General features: G+C 40.3%; 1 protein-coding gene across 7 annotated transcripts in view; it reads left to right on the top strand.

Moving 5' to 3' along the window:
* PDE7B (phosphodiesterase 7B) overlaps window positions 1–23,518 on the top strand; it is a 584,077-nt gene that overhangs the window by 437,599 nt on the left and 122,960 nt on the right. Inside the window, exon 1 of one of the 7 annotated variants that reach the window (XM_047860049.1) lies at window positions 5,884–6,409. The exons of the other annotated variants lie outside the window; for them this stretch is intronic. Coding sequence (XP_047716005.1) covers window positions 6,172–6,409 — 238 coding nt within the window. The 5' untranslated portion in view covers window positions 5,884–6,171. Of the gene's footprint in view, window positions 1–5,883; window positions 6,410–23,518 lie in introns of those variants that run through there. 7 annotated transcript variants of the gene reach the window in all.

The raw sequence follows: 23,518 nt of genomic DNA on the forward strand, positions 1-23,518 counted from the left end.
GTTAGTCTAGGGAAATGAGACCGGTGGAAGGCCTAAACACACACGTTCACAACCACAGCATATGACACAGAGCCGTACAGCTCATGAACATCAAACATACCATTAGTCATCACGGGCTAAAATTGGAATTCCCAATCAGAGGAATCTATACAGTACTAACCAGAGCACTAAATAATAATGATGGTGCAAATCATGCAAGCTGACATCCTAGGTGTGAGTCACGAGCCGTTCTCACAACTCCAAAGGGCAGCTATAATAAATATTTATCCCATTGAAACACTTTTTTTAACTCATATTCTCTCCTTTATCTACTCTCATTCACCTGTCAACGTAAAAACATTTTACCTACTTTACCCCACTTTTGTACCATTAAATCCGTCACCACCTCTCCCAGTACTCTAATACCCCTGCCTTTGATTTCCTCTGCTCCTGCATCCTCTTGGGGAACACAAATTTCCAAAGTAGGACCTACTTCAAGGGTTGGGGGATTGACTTTTTCAGCTTTCTAATAGACCCCAGGAAAACATAGCCAAAATCTGAGTTTAGGTAAATTGTCAATTATGACTTCTTATAGTTTAGAAATAATCCTTTAAAACATTTGTAGCTCATTATGGGTTTAAATTAACTCAGAGGTTACTCTTCTTTTATTTTTACAAGATCCCAATGTGACGGGTAATGTGGTTATTGCCATCATACCCATTTATGGAGATGTCACTAAGTTTGAGGCAAAGTTCAGTGGTGAGCTGAGATCGAAACATACTTTTTATAACCCTAAGTAGTCTCAGAGAGCTGCTTTGGAGATTTCGTTGTTGTAGCTATTTCTTCAGAAGCTGGCACACCTGAATATGAAATTATAAAAAGTTTACTCCACTTACAATCGTCTACAATCGGAAATAAGTTCTGAAATCCTAGAAAGGTTTCAGCCAGAGGATGCCTTGTCACACAGTAAAGCATCAAATGTTTGGTAATGGAGAGAATAACGGGGTGGGGGGGGGTTGTTTGTTTGTTTCAGGTTTGTGTTTTGTTTTTGTTTTTACTATGCAACTGTGTCAATGTATGGTTTTTCAACAACAGGGAGGAGGAGCAAAGTGGCGAAAATCAAGTCTTCCTGCCATTTTGTTCTCAACCCCTGTGTTATTGGACTCGTTTGTCGTGGGTTAAGTGTCAGAGACAGTAAACTTAGCATTAGTTAAGATGTCTGAGAGCCAAGATAGATATCTCATGCTAGTTCCAGTTAAAACCCTGGTTTTTCTCTTTAAATGTGCAAAGCAAAGAAATGGAAGAAGCGGTAGCTCAAAATGAAAACCAGAACCTGAGGTGGGGAAGCCAGGCAGGTCGCTGGTCCCTGAAAAGGGTTGTGCAAAAGGCTCTCCCTTCTGCTTGAGCTTTCACTGTTAATACACATTTGCAGAGTGAATAAGGGAAGACTTGACTGTAGTTTTTTTTTTTTTAATTTTTTTTTTCAACGTTTATTTATTTTTGGGACAGAGAGAGACAGAGCATGAACGGGGGAGGGGCAGAGAGAGAGGGAGACACAGAATCGGAAACAGGCTCCAGGCTCCGAGCCATCAGCCCAGAGCCCGACTCGGGGCTCGAACTCACGCACCGCGAGATCGTGACCTGGCTGAAGTCGGACACTTAACTGACTGCGCCACCCAGGCTCCCCTTGACTGTAGTTTAAATACTTGTTGTGAAATCAAACTGTGAATCTACTTTTCCTACCTCATCTTTCCTCATTTTGCACTGTCCACTCTCCTCCCTTTCCATGAGACGGTAGAGATGCGTGCTCCCTGATGTGCTCCTTATCTGCAGACCAGGTCCCTTCCCCTATTTGTTGGCATCATTCCTTGAGATTAGTTAAGGTCAAAGTTATTACATTTCTCTTTCTTTCGAAGGACACTGTAAATTGTTAGAGCTTCTTCTACTTAGACAACATTAAACAAAGTTGAAAGACCTGTTTTTCCTTCCTTGCTCATTTTGAATTTCATTTGAATTGCATTTGTGAAACCAGGGTGGTCGTTTGTGTGTGTGTGTGTGTGTGTGTGTGTGTGTGTGTGTGTGTGTATTTACACATTTGTATTTAAACTGATGGAGAGGAAAGGCCAGGACAAAATTAATAAACTCCCTCAACAGTTTGAAATTTTTCTTTAAAGATAGAAGCAGAATGGGGGTTAATAAGCGTATGAAGCATTACCAAACTATCCGTGAGTGAGATTTCAATTCAAATGAAGTTTTGTGAGAATCTATAGATAGATTCCAAATTATAAAAATTGAAATAAATACATATTTCCAAGTTTCCATTTAAAAATTCATTTCTGAAAATAATTAGAAATATTTAATATTATTAATATTTTCTTTTTAAAATCACATATAATACTTACCTGCTTAATGACTAGAACACCCACAAGTCTGTAAGAGTTTAACATAGCCCCCAGAACGATAGAAATTCTTCAAAATAATCCAGGTTCTAAATCATTAGGTCTTTGAATCTTTGTTCTTGGCTATATCCGTTAGTACTGTGGTTACCAATTCTTTCCTTTATGGCTGCAAACACATAGCAAAGTATTTTTGGTAGAATTAGGTATCCATTGGAACGAGGATTTTTTGACTTGGTTAGTTCTCATTACATTTCTTTTGCACAAGAAAAGAACTACCCTATTTTCCTTTTAATGGAAGGTTAGGTTGGCTCACAATGCCTGAATTAAAAACGAGGTTATTTTGAAAGTTTAAAATGTCCTATATGTAGCACATTAACTGCAGATATTAAGATTTGTAAGAATCCTCACAAGTCACATAGATGAGACCTCTTTTCTCCATGCCTCCTCTGGGTACAGAACCTCATCACCAGCCCCTTGACCCCATCCCCAGTGATCCAAACTTCTGGCTGCAGGTACAAACTCAAGGTGGATGATGCCCACGGAGGAAACTTAAAATCATAGGTTTACAGGCATGCTCTTCCAACGCAACTATCTGAAGGACAAAAAATATCACAGCCTATGAAATGTAACAAAACCACCTGTTAAAGAATATGTGGAGCATAATAATTTTAGTCTGAGTACTAGCATCTTGTCAGTTTATCCCAACCTCTTGAGCCTGTAGTTGAGCCAAAAGTCTCCTGAGCCAAGCTTTCCCGCAAGATTTCCTGTACTTCCTGTTTCTATGTGAGACAAAAATACCATGAGAATGACCTTTCTTGTGGTATTTTGCACTTCTACCCGGGGATGAAGATAATCCCATATTGGGGAGAATTTTTTTTTAATTCTGCAAACTTTTCAATTTTCAAATCTTCAAACAAAGTAGACTCCTTCTTGGGAAGGAAAATTTGAGATGCTGCTTGCTTGGCCCTAACTCATCTCCACTAGGAAGTATTCATGTTCAATGATCCAACATTTTGTAACTTCTCTAAGATATTTTTTACAAGGAAACAATTTGTTACAAGGAAACAATGCAGAGAACACAGTGGAAATGTATATGCTTGGATTTTTAAAAATGTCATTCTGAAAGAAATGTTCCACGAAAAGTTGTATTCTTAATGCATTAGTGTATGTGGCATATTATATCATATATTTGTTTTCTTTGTTCTTAACCCCTTTGTTCCAAGGGTCAGGATATCCTGATGCTAAGTACTATTGCAAAATAACTGAACAAAAATAAAAATAGTCAAACACTTAGGAAACTCTTCAGTTGTTATGTCAAGGAAGTTTGTGACTGAGGAGTGAGTTTAAGACATTATTCAGGAAATATGCTCATAGAGTGCAACAGCCTACATGTGCTTTTTAAATAAAATCATTTCAAATCTAGAGAGCTTTGATGCCTAGGTGTGATACAAGCATAAGATCTGGAAGGGCTGTCAAACATGATGGAAGCATCACACTGATTCTTAAGTCCCTTTATCTCTTAACAAAGAGGGAAGTTAGGGGCTTCTGGGTGGCTGAGTCATTTGAGCATCTGACTCTTGATTTCGGCTCGGGTCATGATCTCACAGTTCGTGAGTTCGAGCCCTGAGTCTGGCTCTGCACTGTGTCAGCATGGAGCCTGCTTGGAATTCTCTCTCCCTCTCTTTCTGTCCCTACCCCACTCATGTGCTCGCTCGCTCTCTCTCTCTCAAAATAAATAAATTAACTTTATTTAAAAAAAAAAAAGGCTCATCTTTCTCATAAGTGGAACACTGATTTTTCCCAAATTGGGCTAAGTGAATATGTAGTTGTTATAGGAAGAGCTGTCTGATTAATATTTCAATAATGAAATTCACAAGCAGCAGTGTCTTCAGTGTCTTTTATTGTTATTTTATACCCTCAAAGATGTTGATGCTCCCTCGCCTAGTAGGAAAGAAAGTAGGTTTACCAGTGTATTTTTCCATCCAGAAAAAGAGAAAAGCCATTTAACTCAGTGTGGGAAACTAAACTTATTAACCCTAGATTTAGAGGAATAATAACAACAACAAAATTACAGTAGCCTTTGCTGGTTTCACATTGTAAAAAATGGCGTGAGGGCAATGAAAATAAAACACACCTTACAACGGTCTTTTTCCTTTCCCCGAAGTCCCGAAGTCTCCTCTTCTCTCCCCTGAAGAAACATCAAATGACTGTGTGATAAACATGCCCCGCAAGGAATGTAGAACAGGAGCAACAGATTGTACATCAGCAAAACAAAATGCCAAGCAAAATAAAGCCCTTTGCAATGGCAGAGATGTGAAGAGGAGAAAAAGATGGGCTTGTTGCAGTGGCCGCCAAGAAAACAGGAGCTAGCCACGTGAATGTTCAACTTCAAATTGTTCCTACAAACCCAATTTGCTGACAAAAGTGCCCAACACAATACCACCCCACTTTCATTTATGTCTGGGGCTTTTCACATAAGCTACAGGGGGCACCCCCTTCTGTTGTGTGGTTCTGACTTGCAGGGCTGGCTTCTCCACCTGAGCCGTGGGACCCAGCTTGCGCCTGGCCCAGGACTGTCCTCGGCTGAACCCCTCACAGGTGGGGGCACAGCAGTTAGCGACCCAAATATCAAGTCCACAGCGCTCTGTCTCTGGAAAGTGGATCTTCAACACTCTCTCCTTTCTTTCCAGTGCCACGTACGCCGCCCCCACCCCCCACCCCACCCCCCCCCCCCATGAATAGCCTTTAAAATGATTACAGGTTTTTTTGCGAGGGGGTTTTAACAAGCCCAGGGTACCTATCCAGACTACGCAACCCCACTGCACGATCGCGTGAGGATCTTGGTGCTTCCCTAATTCACTTCTTTCAGAGTTAGCTTTGGGATGTGATTCAATGTTATTTCCCTTCCAGCTGAAGGGCGGCTGAGGTTACGAAGGGATTTGACCAATAGGCCAAAACCCAGTTAGGTTTGCTGACAACCCAGTGACAGCGAGGGGGAGGGGTGTGGGGGAGGGGAGTGTGTGAACTATGGGGTGAGGATCCATCCCAGAGCCTTCTGCCTAACCCCATCCCAGTGCAGACGCGGGGGACAGACAAGGTGGCCCCCCGCCAGTCCTTCCAGAGAGCAGCAGCTGCAAATCGGTTCTGCCAGTGCTCAACTTCCCGTTTTCCGAGAGCTCCTTGGGACTTGCGGGGCTAGAGCCAGGGAAGCTTCTAGGCTTCCTGCACCACGGAGTGGGGGGAGGGGGGCGCACTCTTCACCTGACACCTTCAGATAACCGACCGGCCTCTGGAGGAGCCCTCGGAGAAGCTGGCAAAGGGGGAGCCCCGCTTCTTGGCCTGGAGACAAGCCACTTGACAAACTTTGACAAGCACCAGAGGAGAACGGGGAACAAATGAATCCGAAGAGGACAGGCAAACGCTAGAGCCTCGATGGCTTTCCCCCCAGCCGCCGTCCCAGCGGCGGCCTGGGATTAATTAAGCGCGGTGCCGCCAGTGCCCGGGAGAGCTGGGTGGGGGGAAAGTGCGCTCGTCTCCAAGGAGCGAGCGCGGTGGCACTTCTCACCGGCCAGAAACCTGGGCAAGTGAGTCGCCGCGTCGTCAGTGTTTGCGAGCGCCTGAGCGACAGGGAGGCTGTGCCAGGCTGGAGGAGGCTTGCCTTTCCGGAGCTGGAGGAGATTTCCCGGGGCTTCGCCTTCCCCTGCCTGGGAAGACTCTCCCGTCTGGCGGCGGCGGCGGCCGCGGCGGCCCCGGCAGCAGCGGCCCCAGCTGCTCCGCGGGGGGACGGGGCAGAATGCCTGTCCTCGAGCGCTACTTCCACTCGGCAGAGCTGGGCAGGAGGTGGACGGCCCCAGAAGGTGTGCTGCCCTCCTCCGCGGGCGGCCGGCCGGGGTGCCAGCAGGGGCCGCTGCCCTGGGACTTGCCCGAGATGATCAGGATGGTAAAGCTGGTCTGGAAATCCAAAAGTGAGCTGCAGGCGACCAAACAGAGAGGCGTTCTGGAGAACGAAGATGCTCTCCACAGCTTCGCAGGTAAATTGTGAGGTGCGAGAGGTAACAGGGCCAAGTCCGATTGCTTTGGGTCCCTGCCGTGCAGAGCCCGAGCCAGAAAAAGGGGAGAAGGAAGGAAGACCACTTGCAGCACGGGGTTCGAGGGCTGTGATTAATGAATGTTTGCTCCATCGTAGGAAGGCATCTTTAAAATTAAGAAGGATGTGGTAGGAGGAGCATTAACAGACTGGGGACCCAGTAACCTGGGCTCTGGGCTCCGCTCACACTTGCTTGCCCTGCGGCTTAAACAAGTGAAATTTCCTGAACTTCAGTCCCCCCAAAAGAAGGTGGAGGTGGAATTAGATGTCCTTTACTGGCGATCCTGCCCCTGCGATTCCTTATTGGCAAGTCGGAATTCTCTCCCAGACGATATTCTTCCTGGGCTGCTTTTTGTAACGCTTTTTATAAAGTAAAATACGTTTCCCGATCTTTAACTATGGAGCTAGGGCATGTATCGTGTTCCCAAGACTGAGTGGTCTGGAAGCTTTGCATGTCCTGGGAAAGTTGGCAAACTTCCTTGCCTCGATTTCCCCTTTGGAGGTGACGATCAATAATACAGATTCCCCCATTGATACCAGGAAAAATCAACTCCCTCACAAATGTGGAAATGATGACTCATAGGGACTTTGTCATGTTATAAGAATGTGCTGTGTTTAGGACAGTTGTGGAGAACCTTTCTGACAGCCGGCACCACAACCACCAGGACAGCTAGGATCCCTGCGAAGGATCCCAAGAGGCTCTGATAAAACCGTAAACGAAGAAACCGTAACTGGTCGCAGGGTGCTCTCTTCCTTTGGGGAATGTGTTGGTAGCTATTTGGAAAGTGGTGGTTCACTTTAGAAGAACAAATACAAGCGTGTGTTTATGCATTTGAAGTCTTGGCTAGCCCTATGCAACGGAATCCTGACATACTGTTGGTGGTGAGAGGTAGGAGCCTAGACGGGACAGATAGACCAAAAATTACCTCTCTTCCTACATGGAAAGGGACTAAGAAGTCAAAATGCAGCTAATCTGATTTTTAACAATTTATGTAGAAACTTTTGTAAGTTGCCTAATGATCTAAAAAGAATATCATTACAAAATAATGTTCTGGACCAAAAAAAAAAAAAAAAGACTTGAAAGGAAGGGGAAAAATAGTGTTGGTCTCTAGCAAACATGAGTACTTAGGGATGAGAAGAAAACCAGTGAGACTGAGGTTTATGTGGCAAATTGGAGATGAATGCCCAGAGAAACGGGTCTTGGTCAGAAGAAATGAGGTAATGCCAAAGCCATCCGTATTTCATGGGAGTCGTACAAGACAGATGGAAAAACCCACCTGGACAGACAACTTCACTGTGACACTTCAACTGTTACCACTCTTGGTTTGTTTCAGTAAATTAAGTGATTAAAATTCATATTTCAAATTGCGCTTTTGATAAAGTTACCTAATTCAACAGCCGTTAGCACGTGTTGGGGATAGGTTTATGTTGTTATTTGTACTATAGGTGAGTGGGGGGGGGGGGGTTAATTCTTGAAAAAAGCAGTACTACAGACAGAAAATAGAACTTCCGTGACTCTTTCTCACTTAAAAGGAACATTTTTCAGGACGTTGCAAAGCTGACTAGTGGAGTCTTAATTTATCCCTGGACCACTGCCTCACTCTCAGTGGAATCTCTCAGCAGCCACTTTGGCTCCCGGACAGGCTGTTCCCTGGTCTGCTGTCCCCTTTGTCCTGTTTGCAGGATACCTTCTCCAAGGAGGTCTGCCTCTTCTTCTTCTTCCCTCCCTGCCCTGGCATTCTCAGGGAGATGAGGGGCTCTCCCTTCCTGTCATGGGCATGAGAACTTGTCATCCACGTATGCAGCCTGAGCCATGTGGTGCAGCCCCAAAGACAAGTTGCTTCACTTTCCAAATTGTCTCCTACTTCCTCCCGTCCTGTCCCTGATGCTGAAGCTCCTCCCCGAATCAGGTGTTCTGTGCCATTCCACCCAGAACAGCGTGACAGTGAGGGTCTCAGGAACGCTTGAAGAATAGTTCCAAAAATCTGGCGTGTTTCCATTTTTAGAAAGACAGGGTTTAGGCTGTATTCAGTTAGTGTACAGGTTTTATGGTAGAAAGCTTGTCAAAAAAACACCAAGACGTATAATGATCTCTCTCTCTCACTATCTCTCTTTCTCTCTCAACCTCGCTCTCTCTCTCTCTCATCTGACCCTTGCCTCAGAACTCTCACACAATTCATATTTTGACAGTGCTAACAACTTCCTGTTCCTCAAAAATGCGTCAAGTGGTGCCCTATCTCTGAGCTTTGCCTAGTGCTTGGAATGTCTTTCTTTGACTTAGCCAACTAAAAATGCTTTAATTCAGGGGCGCCTGCGTGGCTCAGTCGGTTAAGCATCTGACTGTTGATCTTACAGTTTGTGGGATCCAACCCCATATCAGGCTCCAAGCTGACACAGAACCTGCTTGAGATTCTCTCTCTCCCTCTCTCTCTGTCTCTGTCTCTCTCTCTCTCTCTCAAAATAAATAAATAAATAAATAAATAAATAAATAAATAAATAAATAAAATTTTAAAAAAATAAAAATAAAAATAAATAAAACAGGGCACCAGGGTGGCTCAGTTGGTTAAGCATCCGATTTCAGCTCAGGTCATGATCTCACAGTTCGTGGGGTTGAGCCCCACATTGGGCTCTGTGCTGACAGCTCATAGCCTGGAACTGCTTTGGATTCTGTGTCTCCCTCTCTCTCTGCCCCTCCCCTGCTCATTCTCTCTCTCTCTCTCTCTCTCTCAACAATAAATTTTTTAAAAAAGATTAAAAAAATTTTTAGTAAAATAAAAAAAAAATAATAAATAAATAAATGAATTTTAATTCAAACCACAAAGTCCACTTGAAGCATCCCTTTCTTTGTAAGGGCTTTCCTGCTCTCCACCCCCATGCCCGGGCATCTTCCCCCACAGTCGTTTGTTTCCTCCTCTCTGCTATCTGTACCTGTATAGATGTTACATTTGTATCACACAATATATTTGCTATGCTATAGCCACACACAAGAAAACTGAAAGCTAAAACATTCTATGTATATTTTCACTGCTTGTGGTAACTGATACATAGGTTTACATGTTTTAAAAACCATGAAATTGCAGAAGTTCCAAATAGAACCAATAGTCTTCAAGACTTTAGAGGTGGATATCACTGTTTTTTAGTAAGTTGAATGTAACCTTAAAGCCTCCAGCTCTTCTTTTCTTTAGGGAGGGGCATCCTTATTTTCATTCATACATCTCACACAAGACTGGGACTTGGTTTCTCACAAGTATAATGGAAAAGTGTTCTGAGATTTTGCTTAGATAATAAAGGCAGACAGCAAAAGAATTTGTGGGAAAATAAATGCATAAATATGTATTCATGAGAGGCTTTAAGATGAGCTTCACTAAATTGTGAGTGATGGACGACAGACCGGAACAGTGTCCCCTGAAGGGAGCAAGGACGTGCGAGAGAGGAGGTTACATGTATGAACATCTTCCTTCCAGCTTCAGATGGGCGTTGGCTGGAGACTAACAGTGACTGTCATAGCGATAGGCTGGTGGAGGGAATGGGGGATGACAAGAAGAAGTGGGGCTCGTCATCTTCACATGTTGTGCATCTGGGCTTTGGTGGAGGCACTGTTTGCTCTGGAGAGAGCTCTGGAAGTGATCAGCATGCCCAAAGTTGGAGCACCAACTCAGTTCATTGGATCATATCCAACTGTTTAATTTTCTTAATACTCACATTGTTTTCCCTTTATGAAACAAAGGATGGTCTAATTATCTAGTTAATCCAAAGAGGTGAAGAGTGGATTAGAGACTAAACAACTTGTCTGGGGTCACATACTGACCCTGTGTTAGAACCAGAACAGGATCTCCATCACCCAGCTGTAGTCCACAAAACTGACACAAGTCAGGCACACGCTAGGTTATTTAAAGTTAATTAAGACATTGTTTTATTGATTATATGTAGAGGTACAAACATAGGAACTCATGATATAATACAAATCTTGGTCAAACCAGAAAAATTATATTACCATGCAAAATAAGCTAGACAATTGTGCCTTTACATTTTTCTACTATTTTGAGGGCTTTAGTTTTAGATCCAAGCTTCAAGTGCTGGGAAGGCCCAGGGGAAGATTCCCCATCTATCATCAAAAAAAAAAAAAAAAAAAAAAAAGTAAGCTTTAAAGCATGGTGGTGGTAGCATGCCCAGGAGAGGGTTCTGGGGAGGGAGAATAAGGGCAGGAAATAAATAGGCAGTTTCTCAAATGCAGTAAGTGCAAGTATTAGTCTAATTGTGATTCTCGGCAGCAACCTAAAGCTAGACATCTCCTAACAGAGCTTGTTCTCAGTTGAATAAATAATTTCATTTTGGAATTCAACCAAATAACTACAAATTCTATAGCCACAGAACTTACCTTTCTTTTGGTGTCTCTGGTCTAATTTTTACATTATTTACTTATTTATTAAGCTTGTGCTCATTTCAATAGCCTTTGGTATCAGAAAAATATAAAAATACCTAACTCCCTAAAAATATATATATATATTTTTTCCCCATGCCATTGTAACTTTCCCAGCCTTTCCAGAAGAATAAAATATCAGAAATTTGCTTTATACTTCGCTCTAAAAATTAAACCACCTCAGAGGAAAAAAATCTCCAAAAGAATTCTTTGATTCCAGAACTCTACAATTCAAATTGACATTCAAAGTACTATTTTAAAGTACCTCAAGTATCAAGCATAATATAAATATATTGAAGATTGAAACATTCTTATGATTATAAGTCAAGGAGCATTTATTGGATGTTTAATGTATGCCAGGGACTGTGCTAAGCTCCAGGGACTCAGGGAAGAATCAAATGCTCATCAAGAGAAGAACAATTATAAATTGGTGAACAGGAGTTCTATCTACAGCATCTATGTGAAAACAAGCATTCATTGGTTTAAACCTTTCTGTCAACTCCAAGTATTGGCAATAAAAGTGGTGAAATTCAAAATCATTTGTTAAAATTCAAACACATTTTCAATCACTCATCAGTATTAATGATCTCATTCAAAGCAGGACAAATTGCTTTGATCAAAGAATCAATGAGTCTTAACAGTAGATAACTTGACATTAATTCATAACATTTTTCTAAAATAACTACTTGTGCATTAGTTTGCAATCTGTAGCTAAACTGGGTAATAATCGTTGACACTTGAATCTGTTTTTTTTTAATTTATTTTAGAGAAAGAGTGTGTGAGTGGGAGAGAGAGGAGTAGAGGGAGAGAAAGAGAATCTCAGGTAGGCTCCACGCTAAGTGCTCCATTCCACGACCCTGGGAACATGACCTGAGCCAAAATCAAGAGTTGAATGCTTGGCCGACTGAGCCACCCAGGCACCCCTAATCTGTTCTTAAATCAGAATGCAAAATTGAGCAAAAACTGGAAGACAGCGTCTTACTTTCACTAAATCTTGTCCTTCACATGACTTCCTTATTTTTATAAATGACATGACCTCTGCAGAAACCCTTTTTCAAAACTGCTCTAACTGCCCAGTTCCAGTTGGTTCTAAGTCCATAATACAAATTAGTAGTAACAGAGTATTGGTGCAGTGCTGAGATTTTCAAATTTTTAAGTCTTACCTCTCTCACTCAAACTGTGTGAACCTGGGCAAATTATTTCACCTCTCTGTGCCTCAGTTGCATCTTCTATAAAAAGGGAATAATGATAGCACCTTCACAAAAGGTGAAGACTAAATGAGATAATACCAAAAAAAAAAAAAAAAAGCCTAGAAAAGAGCCTAAGCCCTACTACATTCTCAGTAGATGTTAACTATTATAATTATTGGCATTATTGCTATTTTCTCAACAATACCTCATGCTCATCACCTGCTTTCTATTTAGTTCCATGGCCCTTGGCCAAACTTCATGTTTTGTTTATCATCTTGCAGTAGCTCCTAACTCTAGTACTCTCTCTACCCTTTTTTTTTTTTTGATGTTTTATTTATTTTTGAGAGAGAGGGAGAGAGAAAACGTGAGTGAGGAACGGCTCTGCTTTGAGATCAGACTGTGATCAGATCAGACAGCCCATTGCGGGACTCAAACTGATGAACTGCAAGATCATGACCTGAGCCAAAGTTGGACGCTTAACTGACTGAGGCACCAACATGCCGTTCTCTACCCCTCTTCTTTCTACTGTGTGATTTAGATCAGTAACATCAAAAGAAAAATCAGAATATGTCTTGCCCTTCTTCAGAATCCTTAAGTGATACTCTATTGTCTGCAGAGAAAATCCAAATACTTTTATCCTGCATTTAAAGCTCTCCATAGTCTGGAACTAGCTCACTTTTCCCATCTTATTTGTCATTATTGCCCCATAAGCACTTGCATTCGACCCAGGCAGGACAAGCATGCCACAGCTACATCCTGGCTTTCTGTTCATTGTTGACTTCCCTCCATGCCCCCAACTTTTGCCATTCCTTAAGACCCCACTCATATACCATTCCCTGCACAAAGCCTTCCTGAGGTTACTGAAGGAGTGTGTGTCTTTCTCTTTTGAAGTCTCACAGAACTTTCTCTGTATTTCTTTCACAAACAAATCACTTTGTCATAATTAATGTACATTTTCTTCCTTCCCTCCTGGCTTCTCAGCTTTTTGACAATCTGAAGAACATTCTATTTTCTTTGTGTTCTTCCTAACATCTTTCACACATTAGCCACTCAATACACTTCGATAAGTAAAAAAAAGGAAATTATCAGAAGGAACAAAATAGCTTACAATTTGCCATTAAATGCATGAATGAACATTTTTTTCTAGGCAAAGATTACTCAAGAAATATGAATTTAGTTATTCCTTTTAATGGAATCATTTTTAAGTTTATATTCTGGTAGAGGATCAGGATTAGTCATTATAGCTTTTAAAATAAAAGAAAAGAATACATGACAGTGGATTCCCCAACTATTAAAAAGGTATAAACTATGTACAAAACTAATATGAGACAGTTCTATATTCATATAGGGAAGTTGCAGTGCACTGATAATTATAAAATTTTAGAGCAAATGCATATAAATTGTGAATGCTTTTATATACTTTAAAAATAATTACTCTGTTCAGGCATTTTGGAACATTTTATATCAACTAAAGTTTGAAAAGTTGCTTTTTTTACAGATAACAGTCTGTATATTCCTCAACATAATTTCAAAAATAGAATGCGGAAGGTGTGTGTTTACCCAGTCCTACAAATGAGCTTTTGAGGGGTTGGAGCTGAATGGAGGATGTTATTCCCACGTCCTCTGTTCTTTGCCTGGAAACAGTTTTTTTTTCCTTCTCTTTCTTTCTTTCTTTCTTTCTTTCTTTCTTTCTTTCTTTTTTTTTTAAACAAGTCTGGTTAACTGAACAGCAGAGCATTGACTTTTGCATCTTACTAATTTCTAAAAGGAAAACATTAGAAGCTTTATTGTAAAAAGACCAAAATCTCCAAGTTATTTTTTTCACTCACAGAAGCAATGTAAAGAAGAGTGTGGTCTTTTCTACTACCTGATTTTTCTCACTCTTCAATTATCAATACACCTCATAGTATGTGGTAGGTATATATCACCCTATCAAAAAGAGGAAGCAGAACACAAAGTACTTGTGATTTAATACAGTGCCCTAGCCTAGATCTGTATACAGTGTAGACATCATTATTTCTTTTTCTATTTTTTCCCTGTCTTTCCATAAATTTCTCTTTAGAATTGACTTCAATCTCTAAAATGCTAAGAGACCACCCAAGAGGTGAGCTTTGTATCCTTCCGTTTGCCTTAAATTACTTGAACTACAACATTATGAGAGAGTTTTTCTTCAGAATGCTTCTTCTCACCTAAAAAATCTGCTTGGCATGATATGTTATAGATTATAACCACGCCCCTGTCCTGAGCATTTTGTTATTCCCTCAGCTCTCACACACGTGCTGAAGGAAGACTAAAAAAGAGCCTTTAGGTCATGGTCCTTATCATTAATAACAAGATAAAACTTAAAAGTAGGCCTTGTGTGCAATTGGAAGGCAGAGTCGACAAGACAAAGCAAGGTTTAGTTGTGTGTGGCCTTAAAAGTGAGTCCAAGGGGCCAGGCTGATTACAGAAAAATAAAATCCCTAGAGAGAAAGGGACAAATTTTTCAAAAGAGATTGAGTAGCAGTTGCATGTACTTGGTAGTAGAAATCAAAAGGTGGAAAACCAGAAAATTGTAAAATAAAATCAAGGTCAATAGAGAGATCAAACAAAAATAAATGTAAGTAAATGTAATGTAATGAGAAATGTAATAAATGTGCTAAAATAAATGTAAATCTTTAGTTAAAGCATTCATAAGGAAAATTAAACAACTAAGGGCATTGAGACACATTTAGTGCAATAATTAGAACATCCTCAGATTTTCCTTTCTTCTAGAACTAAAGCCAAAGCACAAGACTCTTTTCTTACTTATTTCTGTATCTCTTTTGGATGGCACCCAAATATCTCACACAAATATAGATAACCTTGATGACAACTTCTGGAAACTGAAAGAGATATTTGTTTAGAGGATCTGTGTCAAAAATTCATTGAAAAAAGTTGATAGCTTTTGTTGAAAAAAAAAAGTTAGAAAGAGACAAGTAAGGAGACAACCGTGGAGTACCAAGAAGAAGGAAGTGAAGTGAGATCACTACAAAGAAACTGGATCCAAGTAGAAGAAGTGTAAACAAAAACATATAGAAATGAAAACAGTCACTGTTGAAGACAACTGTAGCAGAGATCTCAAATGTCCACACTGAACTATGCAATAAAATACAGACTGTTTCTCTTCAACTAATCAAATCTTCCTCTTTAGCCCACCTGAATGGGATAAAAAAATTTATATTTGCTCATTATCATGGTGGAGGTCAATCTTTTCCAGACTAAATTACTTCTTTTGGATAAATACTTCCCCTGCCCCTTGCTTTTCTGCAAGGTGGTTCTGGGTGATCGTGTGCCTTGGGCCCACGCACACCTATCTGAATGTGCCTACTGCACAAAATGCAAAATGCATGTTCATCTGACCACTGGGTTCTGTCTTTGACTCTCTTCCCCATAATTCTCCAGGGTGTCAGGAGTAGATGGCCTTACTTTGTGCCATATTCTCCTTCCCCAGAGAGAGCCTCTAGTGTGGAAGTGGCAAGAAACCGTATCTGCCTGCCTAACTCTCAATGACAATGGGATCTAATGAATGTAGAGAGTCCCTTTATCTTTCCACAAAGACCAGTTTTCAAGTGTATTGTTCTGCTGCAAGCTCACACAAAAACCAACAAACCAAACAACAACAACAAAGGAAAGCAAACAAACACAAAGACCCTTCTCACTCTGAGGGTCAATGATGAATCTTAACTCCCTCTTCAAAAAACACTACCTCCAGGGGCACCTGGGTGGCTCAGCTGGTTAAGCATCCGACTTCAGCTCAGGTCATGATCTAGCGGTTTGTGAGTTCGAGCCCCATGTCAGGCTCTGTGCTGACAGCTCAGAGCCTGGACCATGCTTCAGATTTTGCATCTCCCCCTCTCTCTGCCCCTCCACCACTAGTACTGTGTGACTCGTTCTCAAAAATAAATAAAAAACATTAAAAAAACAAAAACAAAATTGAACTACCATGTGCTGGGCCCATACTTGAGTATTGCATATTCAATAGTATTTATTTTAGTTACATTCCTATGCACATGCTGGACCCAGTTATTCTACCCTATTACCTCTTTCTCTTTCGGTTAAAATATACACATGCTTTCAGCAACCAATCTCAGGACTTCGACGCTGAAAAGTTCAACTGAATGACTGTAATACATGAAACAGGATGGGAACAAGTGACACCTTGGTTTCCACATCAAAAGCTGAGGTTTTATATCTAATACAAATTTGAATTGCAATCATAAACATACAGTGCATTGTATTCTGGTCAGGTCTGATACATTTTCATTGCTTAAATGTGCTCATTGGAAATTTCTAAGAGGTATTCTCCTTTCTCTGCACTCTGGCTCCTAGAGAGAAGGATGGGAGGGATGGGAGATGCCAGGAGAAGTGAGGGTGATGAGGAATAAGGCTGGCAGCGCTGTAACAGGGAAAACAGCACTGTTTTCTTCTAGCTCTGTAACAGGAGTCATTATTACCTTTTCCATGGTAGCTGATATGAAGAACCATCTACCTCCCTCCCTGTTCTTCTGTCTATAAGTCATTCAAGGTTTATGTACACCTATCTTTTTGCCCTTAGTTTCTCCTTTGAATATTAGTTGAGTTCCACATTGCTTGTCTTGGTTCAATGTATCATTCTACAGTAGAACAAAAGAAAAGATTTCCTTGTCAGATAAATAGGTATATAAAATCAAGAACTGTGAACTCATCAGATTCATCAACTCTAAAGCAATTTCTACCCCCTTTAGTCCTAAATGCCCTATTGTTTGATTTGGTGATAAACGCACTGTAGAATGTGAATAGATAAAACTGAACTAAAAACTTTTTGTCTTGAAAAAAAATTTTTTGAATGCCTCCACCCTCCAAAAATAATGAGAAACACTCTAGGAGGTCACAGAATAGAAAATGGTGTTTTAATGTCATATCCAAATATTTAGCATCTTCTACCATGCAATAAGTCACAATTGAATAAGGACTTGTTCCTAACTCAGAAGAAATTGAGACCTCTATTTACTGGTTATTTATTCAAAATATTCAGAAAGGGAAATAAATCAAATTTCTATGTTTTTCTTGCGAAGCAATTTGATTGAATAATTATTTTTTGAGTGTCTACTCAGTGCATAGCATTATGTTATGTGCCTGGGACGAAAGCAGAAGAAAAAGAAGTTATGACCTGTTAGATGAGACAGACGTATAAACAACTCACTGATATCAAGGTAGAAAGGCATATGTCTCAAGATACAGTAGGAATAATACTCTGTGGAAACACTGAGGAAGGACAAAGACTGCTTATTCATAGGGAGGTAGTCTGGGGCCATATTACCAAAGACCTCATCTACCTTTCTAAGGAGTACATCCTCCAGGTACGAGAAGGCTTCAAATAATTTTAGTGGGAAGTGACATGATAAAGTTTACATTTTAGAAGGACTGCCCTACCAACAGTGGCTGATGGAGAGTTAGACTTGAGGTAAAGATACTAATGTATTCCCAACGATCAACTTGGTGTTCATTGGCCATATTTAGTAAATATCAAGAATTTTGAGATGTTGAATACTTTCCCTTTAACTTACAGACCAACTTTCCCAAGTGCTATAGTATTTTACACAGAACTACAAGAAATAATATATAAACCATCCAGTTAAAGCGCTTTGCCACTTGGGACCAACCTGTCCTGAAGGAGGTGTATTCCACGTGTTCTTCCATCCAGACCTCCCATTCCAGCTATGATCCTCACTTCCACAAATTCAAGACCTGACACAACTGATCTTCACAGTTTCACGACAGCCTGTCCCTCCTACTTGGCCAAGTCGTATTTCTTCTGTCTTCAGGTTGCCATGTTTTTTAAGCAATTAGTTCAAGGCTAGGTGCCACAGGATGGATGAGAAAATGTCTAAGAAAAGTGTAATTTTTATATAGTTTATAATGTAGTGAGTTAGATAAAACCACATACTCAAACACAAACCTAGTGTGATAGATACCCCAGAGGACTCTGTGTTAACTCACCCTTCTCTAGAGGGACCCAGGAAGGCTTAGTGTGGACATAGCTTACAGCTATGTCTCTAAGATCATTAATATCTCAACAGATATGACAAAATGACCTTCTTGGTGAAGGAATTAACGTGAATGTAAGTACAAAGGCAGAAAAGCACAAGAAACGATTGAGAAATGGAGGTTAATCGAGTTAACTTAGTATGATGTTTAAAGGAAAAACTAGTGGGAAACAAAGAGAATTAATGGGACTGGGTTGCATATGAACAAGAAACTTTCACTTTTGTAGAACCATTGAAAAATTATAAGAGGAAAAATGGAGAAGTCTTTGAATTTTATAAAGGAAAGTGCCTCTAAGTTCATCTAGTGAAACCACTGCAGTTGTTTTGTTTTGTTTTGTTTTGTTTTGTTTTGTTTTGTTTTGTTTTGTTTTTTGATGAGAAAACTGAGAGCCCCAGAGAGGTTACACACCATACTTGGAGCCAATTCTAGGTCCCTCAATGCCCAGCCATGCTATTGATTCGGCCATGCTGCCTGCCATGGTCAAACTCCAAAAATGCCTCTCTCCATGATAACCTCTCTAAATCTCATTTTCTGTCCTTTTCACTCCAAAGTACTAACATCTCTACGATTGCGTTATATGTGTGGTATCCACTTACACAAGCAAGGAGTACACGTGCACCCATAAACGCATGCGTGTATGTGAACACACATGTTTTTCTTGTTCCCAGACTTGAATTATAAATTGTTCTGGACAAGTCCCAAGCTCTGGTTGTGAATTTCCCATCTAGCGTGCTGCATTGTACTAAAAGGGTAGTTGCCCACCAGAAAAGAATACCAGATGTAAGCATTTAAACAGGATTGTGAGGTTAAAGGAAGTTATATGTGAAATAAATAGACATGGTAGCTGCTGGTTGCTATAGCCATTATAAGTGAAATGTTACTGTGATCCTATATAATAGTTATGTTTCTTTCTGCATGGTTGCCTGGAGATAGAGTTGCAGGAAGGTGGGCCAGACAGGGCCAGTGCATGTGGCCACTGAAAGCGTGGGTCTGTGGTACGTTTGCCCGTGAACCATTGAGGATTAACCCCTCTCAAGCTTTCTTTGCAAACATAGTGTTTAGCTCAGAAAGCCCATGGAAGATTTAGCAACATTTAGGCAAGATTTTATAAAGCTCATCCGCAGCCCCTCTTATTTTTCCTGATTCTGTAAGGTGTTTGTATTCCCAAAAGAAGCGTATAGGCCTTGGTGGCCAGTTTTCCTCCTTTTTGCTCTGAAGCTATCTCCTGTCCTCTCAAAAGCCTTCTTAGCTGCCTGTATTATGCCATTCACAGCCTGCCTGCTTATTACCACCCAAATAAGGTAACAGAAATACAATGGAAGTGGCTTCTTCTTTTTAATGAACAATAGACCTTATTCCATTAAAAATAAGACCCTACTCTGAACCATTACAGAAACATTTTTTGATGTTAGAAACGTCAGTGGCTGTGGGGTGGGAGTGTTGGGGGCAGACAGAGCTTTCTGCTGCTGTTCTTAATTATTTTTACTTCATGCCTCCTCTACCTCTGGGTCTAGCTGAGGCAGAAACGGTGAAATGCCATAAAATAACCCTCTCTCGAAGTATATTTGGCCTGACAGGAAACAGGAAATACCAGAAAAGATCACAAGAAAAGCTGTAATCATAAGATTTCTAGCCTAATTCTTTTGACGTCAGCAGTTTAGATAAGTCAGATAAGCAATCACAAGCATCCGCGAGCTCTGGAGTGCCAATCCAAATACCCGAAGTGCATCTTCAACCCCTTTGAACTTGCACATTGTTGTTTTGCCCCTGCCCTCTTCTCTTCCCCACAAGAAGCATATCCTGAAATTGTGAATTATGAGTTTAGTGTCAACATTAAGGTATTCAAAGGCATTACACAGAACTTCTAAATTGGTCTTATAGCTAATTCAGCTGGCTTCGTGCATCATACACTCTGGATGAAGCTGACTGTTGATAAGGCATGAAAAAAACGGACTCTGGCTTGTTTCAAAAGGAGTTTGCTTCCTAAAGTTTAACTTTTCCAATCCTGACAACTAAGTGATAGCTGTACTTTGTCTTTGATAATATGCTAAAGGACACATTACCATCTCCAAAATATGCTAAAGGATTCAGTAACATCAGCCATCGTTATTATCACCTTTCCTTGGCCACCACTACCTCCACTGCCCCCATAACAAAATACTTACGGGTTGGTTAGATATAAATTGCATGGGGCATATACTCCCCTCTAAGTTTTCATAACTTCAGAAATAGAACCAGAGAATTTAACCATTAGATAATAAGCAGAGGCACAGGTATAAGCTGTTCAGAGAATGACATAAGAGATTAAATTAAATTACGTAACATGGAAATTTAAAATTAAAAAAAAAAACTTTGAGGACAAGAACTTATTTAGACATCTACCTATTTCCAAAAAGATTTTTAAACTTATAAGAAAGTCACAATAAAACATAAGAACACAAAGACATAAAACTATTCTGTCAAGATGAAAGACAAAAACTACATAGTAAAGGAGGAGGAAAGGAGAACAATTATACAAAGTAATTGAGCAAAACTGAGATCTCAGCTTCCTAGCAGACAGGGCAAAGGGGTGACAGAATAATTATAGCATTCATTATCTCTAGGAAAATTCCCTGGGAAGAAAAAAATTTTTCCTGGCATTGGGCACATAAATAGGACTCTCTTATCATGATCATGATAATGATGAGATATGATATGATATGATATGATATGATGATATGATATGATATATATAATGGAGGATGATACGGGTATGATATGGTAGTATAATATAGATGATATGGTATGATAATGGGGGTGATATGGTATGATATTGATGACTTGGTATATAGTAATGGAGGGTGTCCCTCCAAGGACTTTAAGCAGATATGAAGAGGTGTGCCACCTATGGATAGTTTTACACACTCAGTGAAAGATGATTCCATAGAGACCATTCAGTTGGGAGTCAAAGGAGAGGTGGCCCCAGCTTGTGGCTTCGGGGTGGTCTGACATAATGAGGAGTCAGGAACATGTACACAGTCACGAGGAGTGAGAATGGAATAGTCTGTCTTTGTCAGGGAAGTGCAAGCCTCAGCAGAGCTCAGCTCTTGTGAATGTAGAAAGTTAGGTCACAGGTCCCTGGAACATGGAGCTCACACAGATCTGCTAATTTCATCATGGGCATACCTGCCCTTATAATCTTTAAAATTGTAAGAGAAAAATTAAGTAACAAATGTTTCCTCTTAGATGGTAGAAATATTTTTATATTTTCCCTGGTTGTGCCAGACATTTGGCTCTAACTAAATACACATGGGTAAAGTGTCCCAATTAGGTCAGAGGTGAGTCTTGAGTCTTCCGTCTGTGTGTGTGTGTGTGTGTGTGTGTGTGTGTTTTATCTGATACTCTGTCTTGAGTAACACAGCTAAGCCCTTTACTTTGTCAGTGTTTCCTCAGTGCATGAACACATGTAGGTACTCAAAAAATGTTATATTTAATGTTCAGAATAAATGCTATCTGAACATATTTTCATTGTATTTGAACCCATTACCCACATTCTGCCTAACATCTTGCTCAGTGAAAACCCTCATAATATTTCCCAAGGACTCAGAAAATTGGAAAGAATGTATGTGTTTAGATTAAAAGATAAATATTATATTCAAGAAAGCCCAGTAAGTATGAAAACAAGTGGATTTCTTCCTATTTAGTACAAAAGTGATGAGCAGCTGGGTGTTAAGTATATGGAGAGCTGCAGCCAGTCATCTTTTCTGAGACCGCTCCCAAATAACCTTACCAAGGAGTGTGTGTGTGTGTGTGTGTGTGTGTGTGTGTGTGTTGGGGGGATGGTGGGCTAAAAGAAACAGATTCATGTCAGAGAGAAAACAGGCCCTCTCTTTGTCTAATACACTGGACCATGATCTTGTAAAGACAAGAGTAGAAAACTGAAAAATGAAAGGAAGCACAATTGGGCAGAGTAACACCTGATTTCTACAAAGAACAGTGGAATTTAGAAAGGAAAAAAAAAGGCCTGACCCAGATAACCCCAAACGTGGCCCAGAGAGTAGAAGGAAGAAATGTCTGGACACCCTAGAAAGACTTGTTACATACTGTGTCTTCTAGCTTCTTAGAGCTGAGCTGCTCTTCCTGACAAGTCACCAAGGCCAAGGTGAGTCCTTAACTCTCAATAGTTGCTATACATTTATATCATCAGTCTTGGTCACACTAACCAAGTTGAACTCTTGCCCTTTAATTGGAAACCAAGCGTGAATTAAGGGTCAACCAAGATGTATGCAAACACAGGCATTTTGTATACTTGCTACTGTAAAATTACTTTGAATCAGTGCTTTAACGTGCTTTAAAGGCTTCTAGGGCCATCTTAGAGGCTACTGAATTCTTTCTAGGGTCACTGTTATTTGCTGTTGCTCTGCAAAGCTGAAAAGTTAAACGATATAAAGAACTGCACTTCTCGGGAAGCCTTCAATTCTCCACTCTTTTGGAAATATTGCATCCATTGTTTATAAATTTGGTGGTTCTGATTCATGTTCTTTTTTTAAATCTTGTGAAAAATTAATAACCTCCTACTTTCCTACACCCTTCCCCCTTTAGGCCTATCACTGGGAATGCTTCTCTTTAATTCAGAATTACCATGGTTAAGTGATGGGCTCTAGAATCCATGCATCTTTACTAAACTCTTTGGACCTCAATTTTTTTTGCTATAATATGGAAACAATGATGGAAACTGCATTATGGTGCTGCTTTGGGGAGTAAGCCAGATGATCCATGTAAAAAACCTACCATACTGCTAGTGCTAATGATTATTATCCCACAGTTTTCTTATTTCTTATAATACCAAGGAATATTAAATTGCCTTTTTAGCTTATCCTTATATTTGCAATTCTAGTAATACAGTCTTGAAACTAGTCTTTAATTTCTTTAAGTTTATTTATCTTGACAGAGAGAGAGAGAGAGAGAGAGCAGGGGAGGGGCAGAGAGAGAGGGAGAGAGAATCTCAAGCAGGCTGTGCACTGTCATCACAGAGACTGATGCAAGGCTCAATCTCACAAACCATGAGATTATGAGCTGAGCAAAAATCAAGAGTCAAATGCCTAACCAAGTGAGCCACTCAGGCACCCCTCTTTACTTCCAATTTTTAATCCAACTTTTACTCATTTTTACATCAGTATGTACAGTGAAAGCCTAATACTTCTAATCATACAATTACCAAAATATTCTAATTGGTTCGGAGTGGAGATACAGAGTTGAAAATTTGGTTGAGTCCAAGTACATGCAAAAGTAATTTCTAAAAGGATGTTGAATTTGCCAGTACTTGGTTTTCAACTAAATCCTTTGTTAAAACAAGTTAAAATTCGAGAGGCTTGTATTCTCATTTTTGAGTTGTCAATTGTTTATGGTATGAATC

The sequence above is a fragment of the Prionailurus viverrinus genome, chromosome B2, assembly GCF_022837055.1.
Source record: "Prionailurus viverrinus isolate Anna chromosome B2, UM_Priviv_1.0, whole genome shotgun sequence".
Lineage (NCBI taxonomy): Eukaryota > Metazoa > Chordata > Mammalia > Carnivora > Felidae > Prionailurus > Prionailurus viverrinus.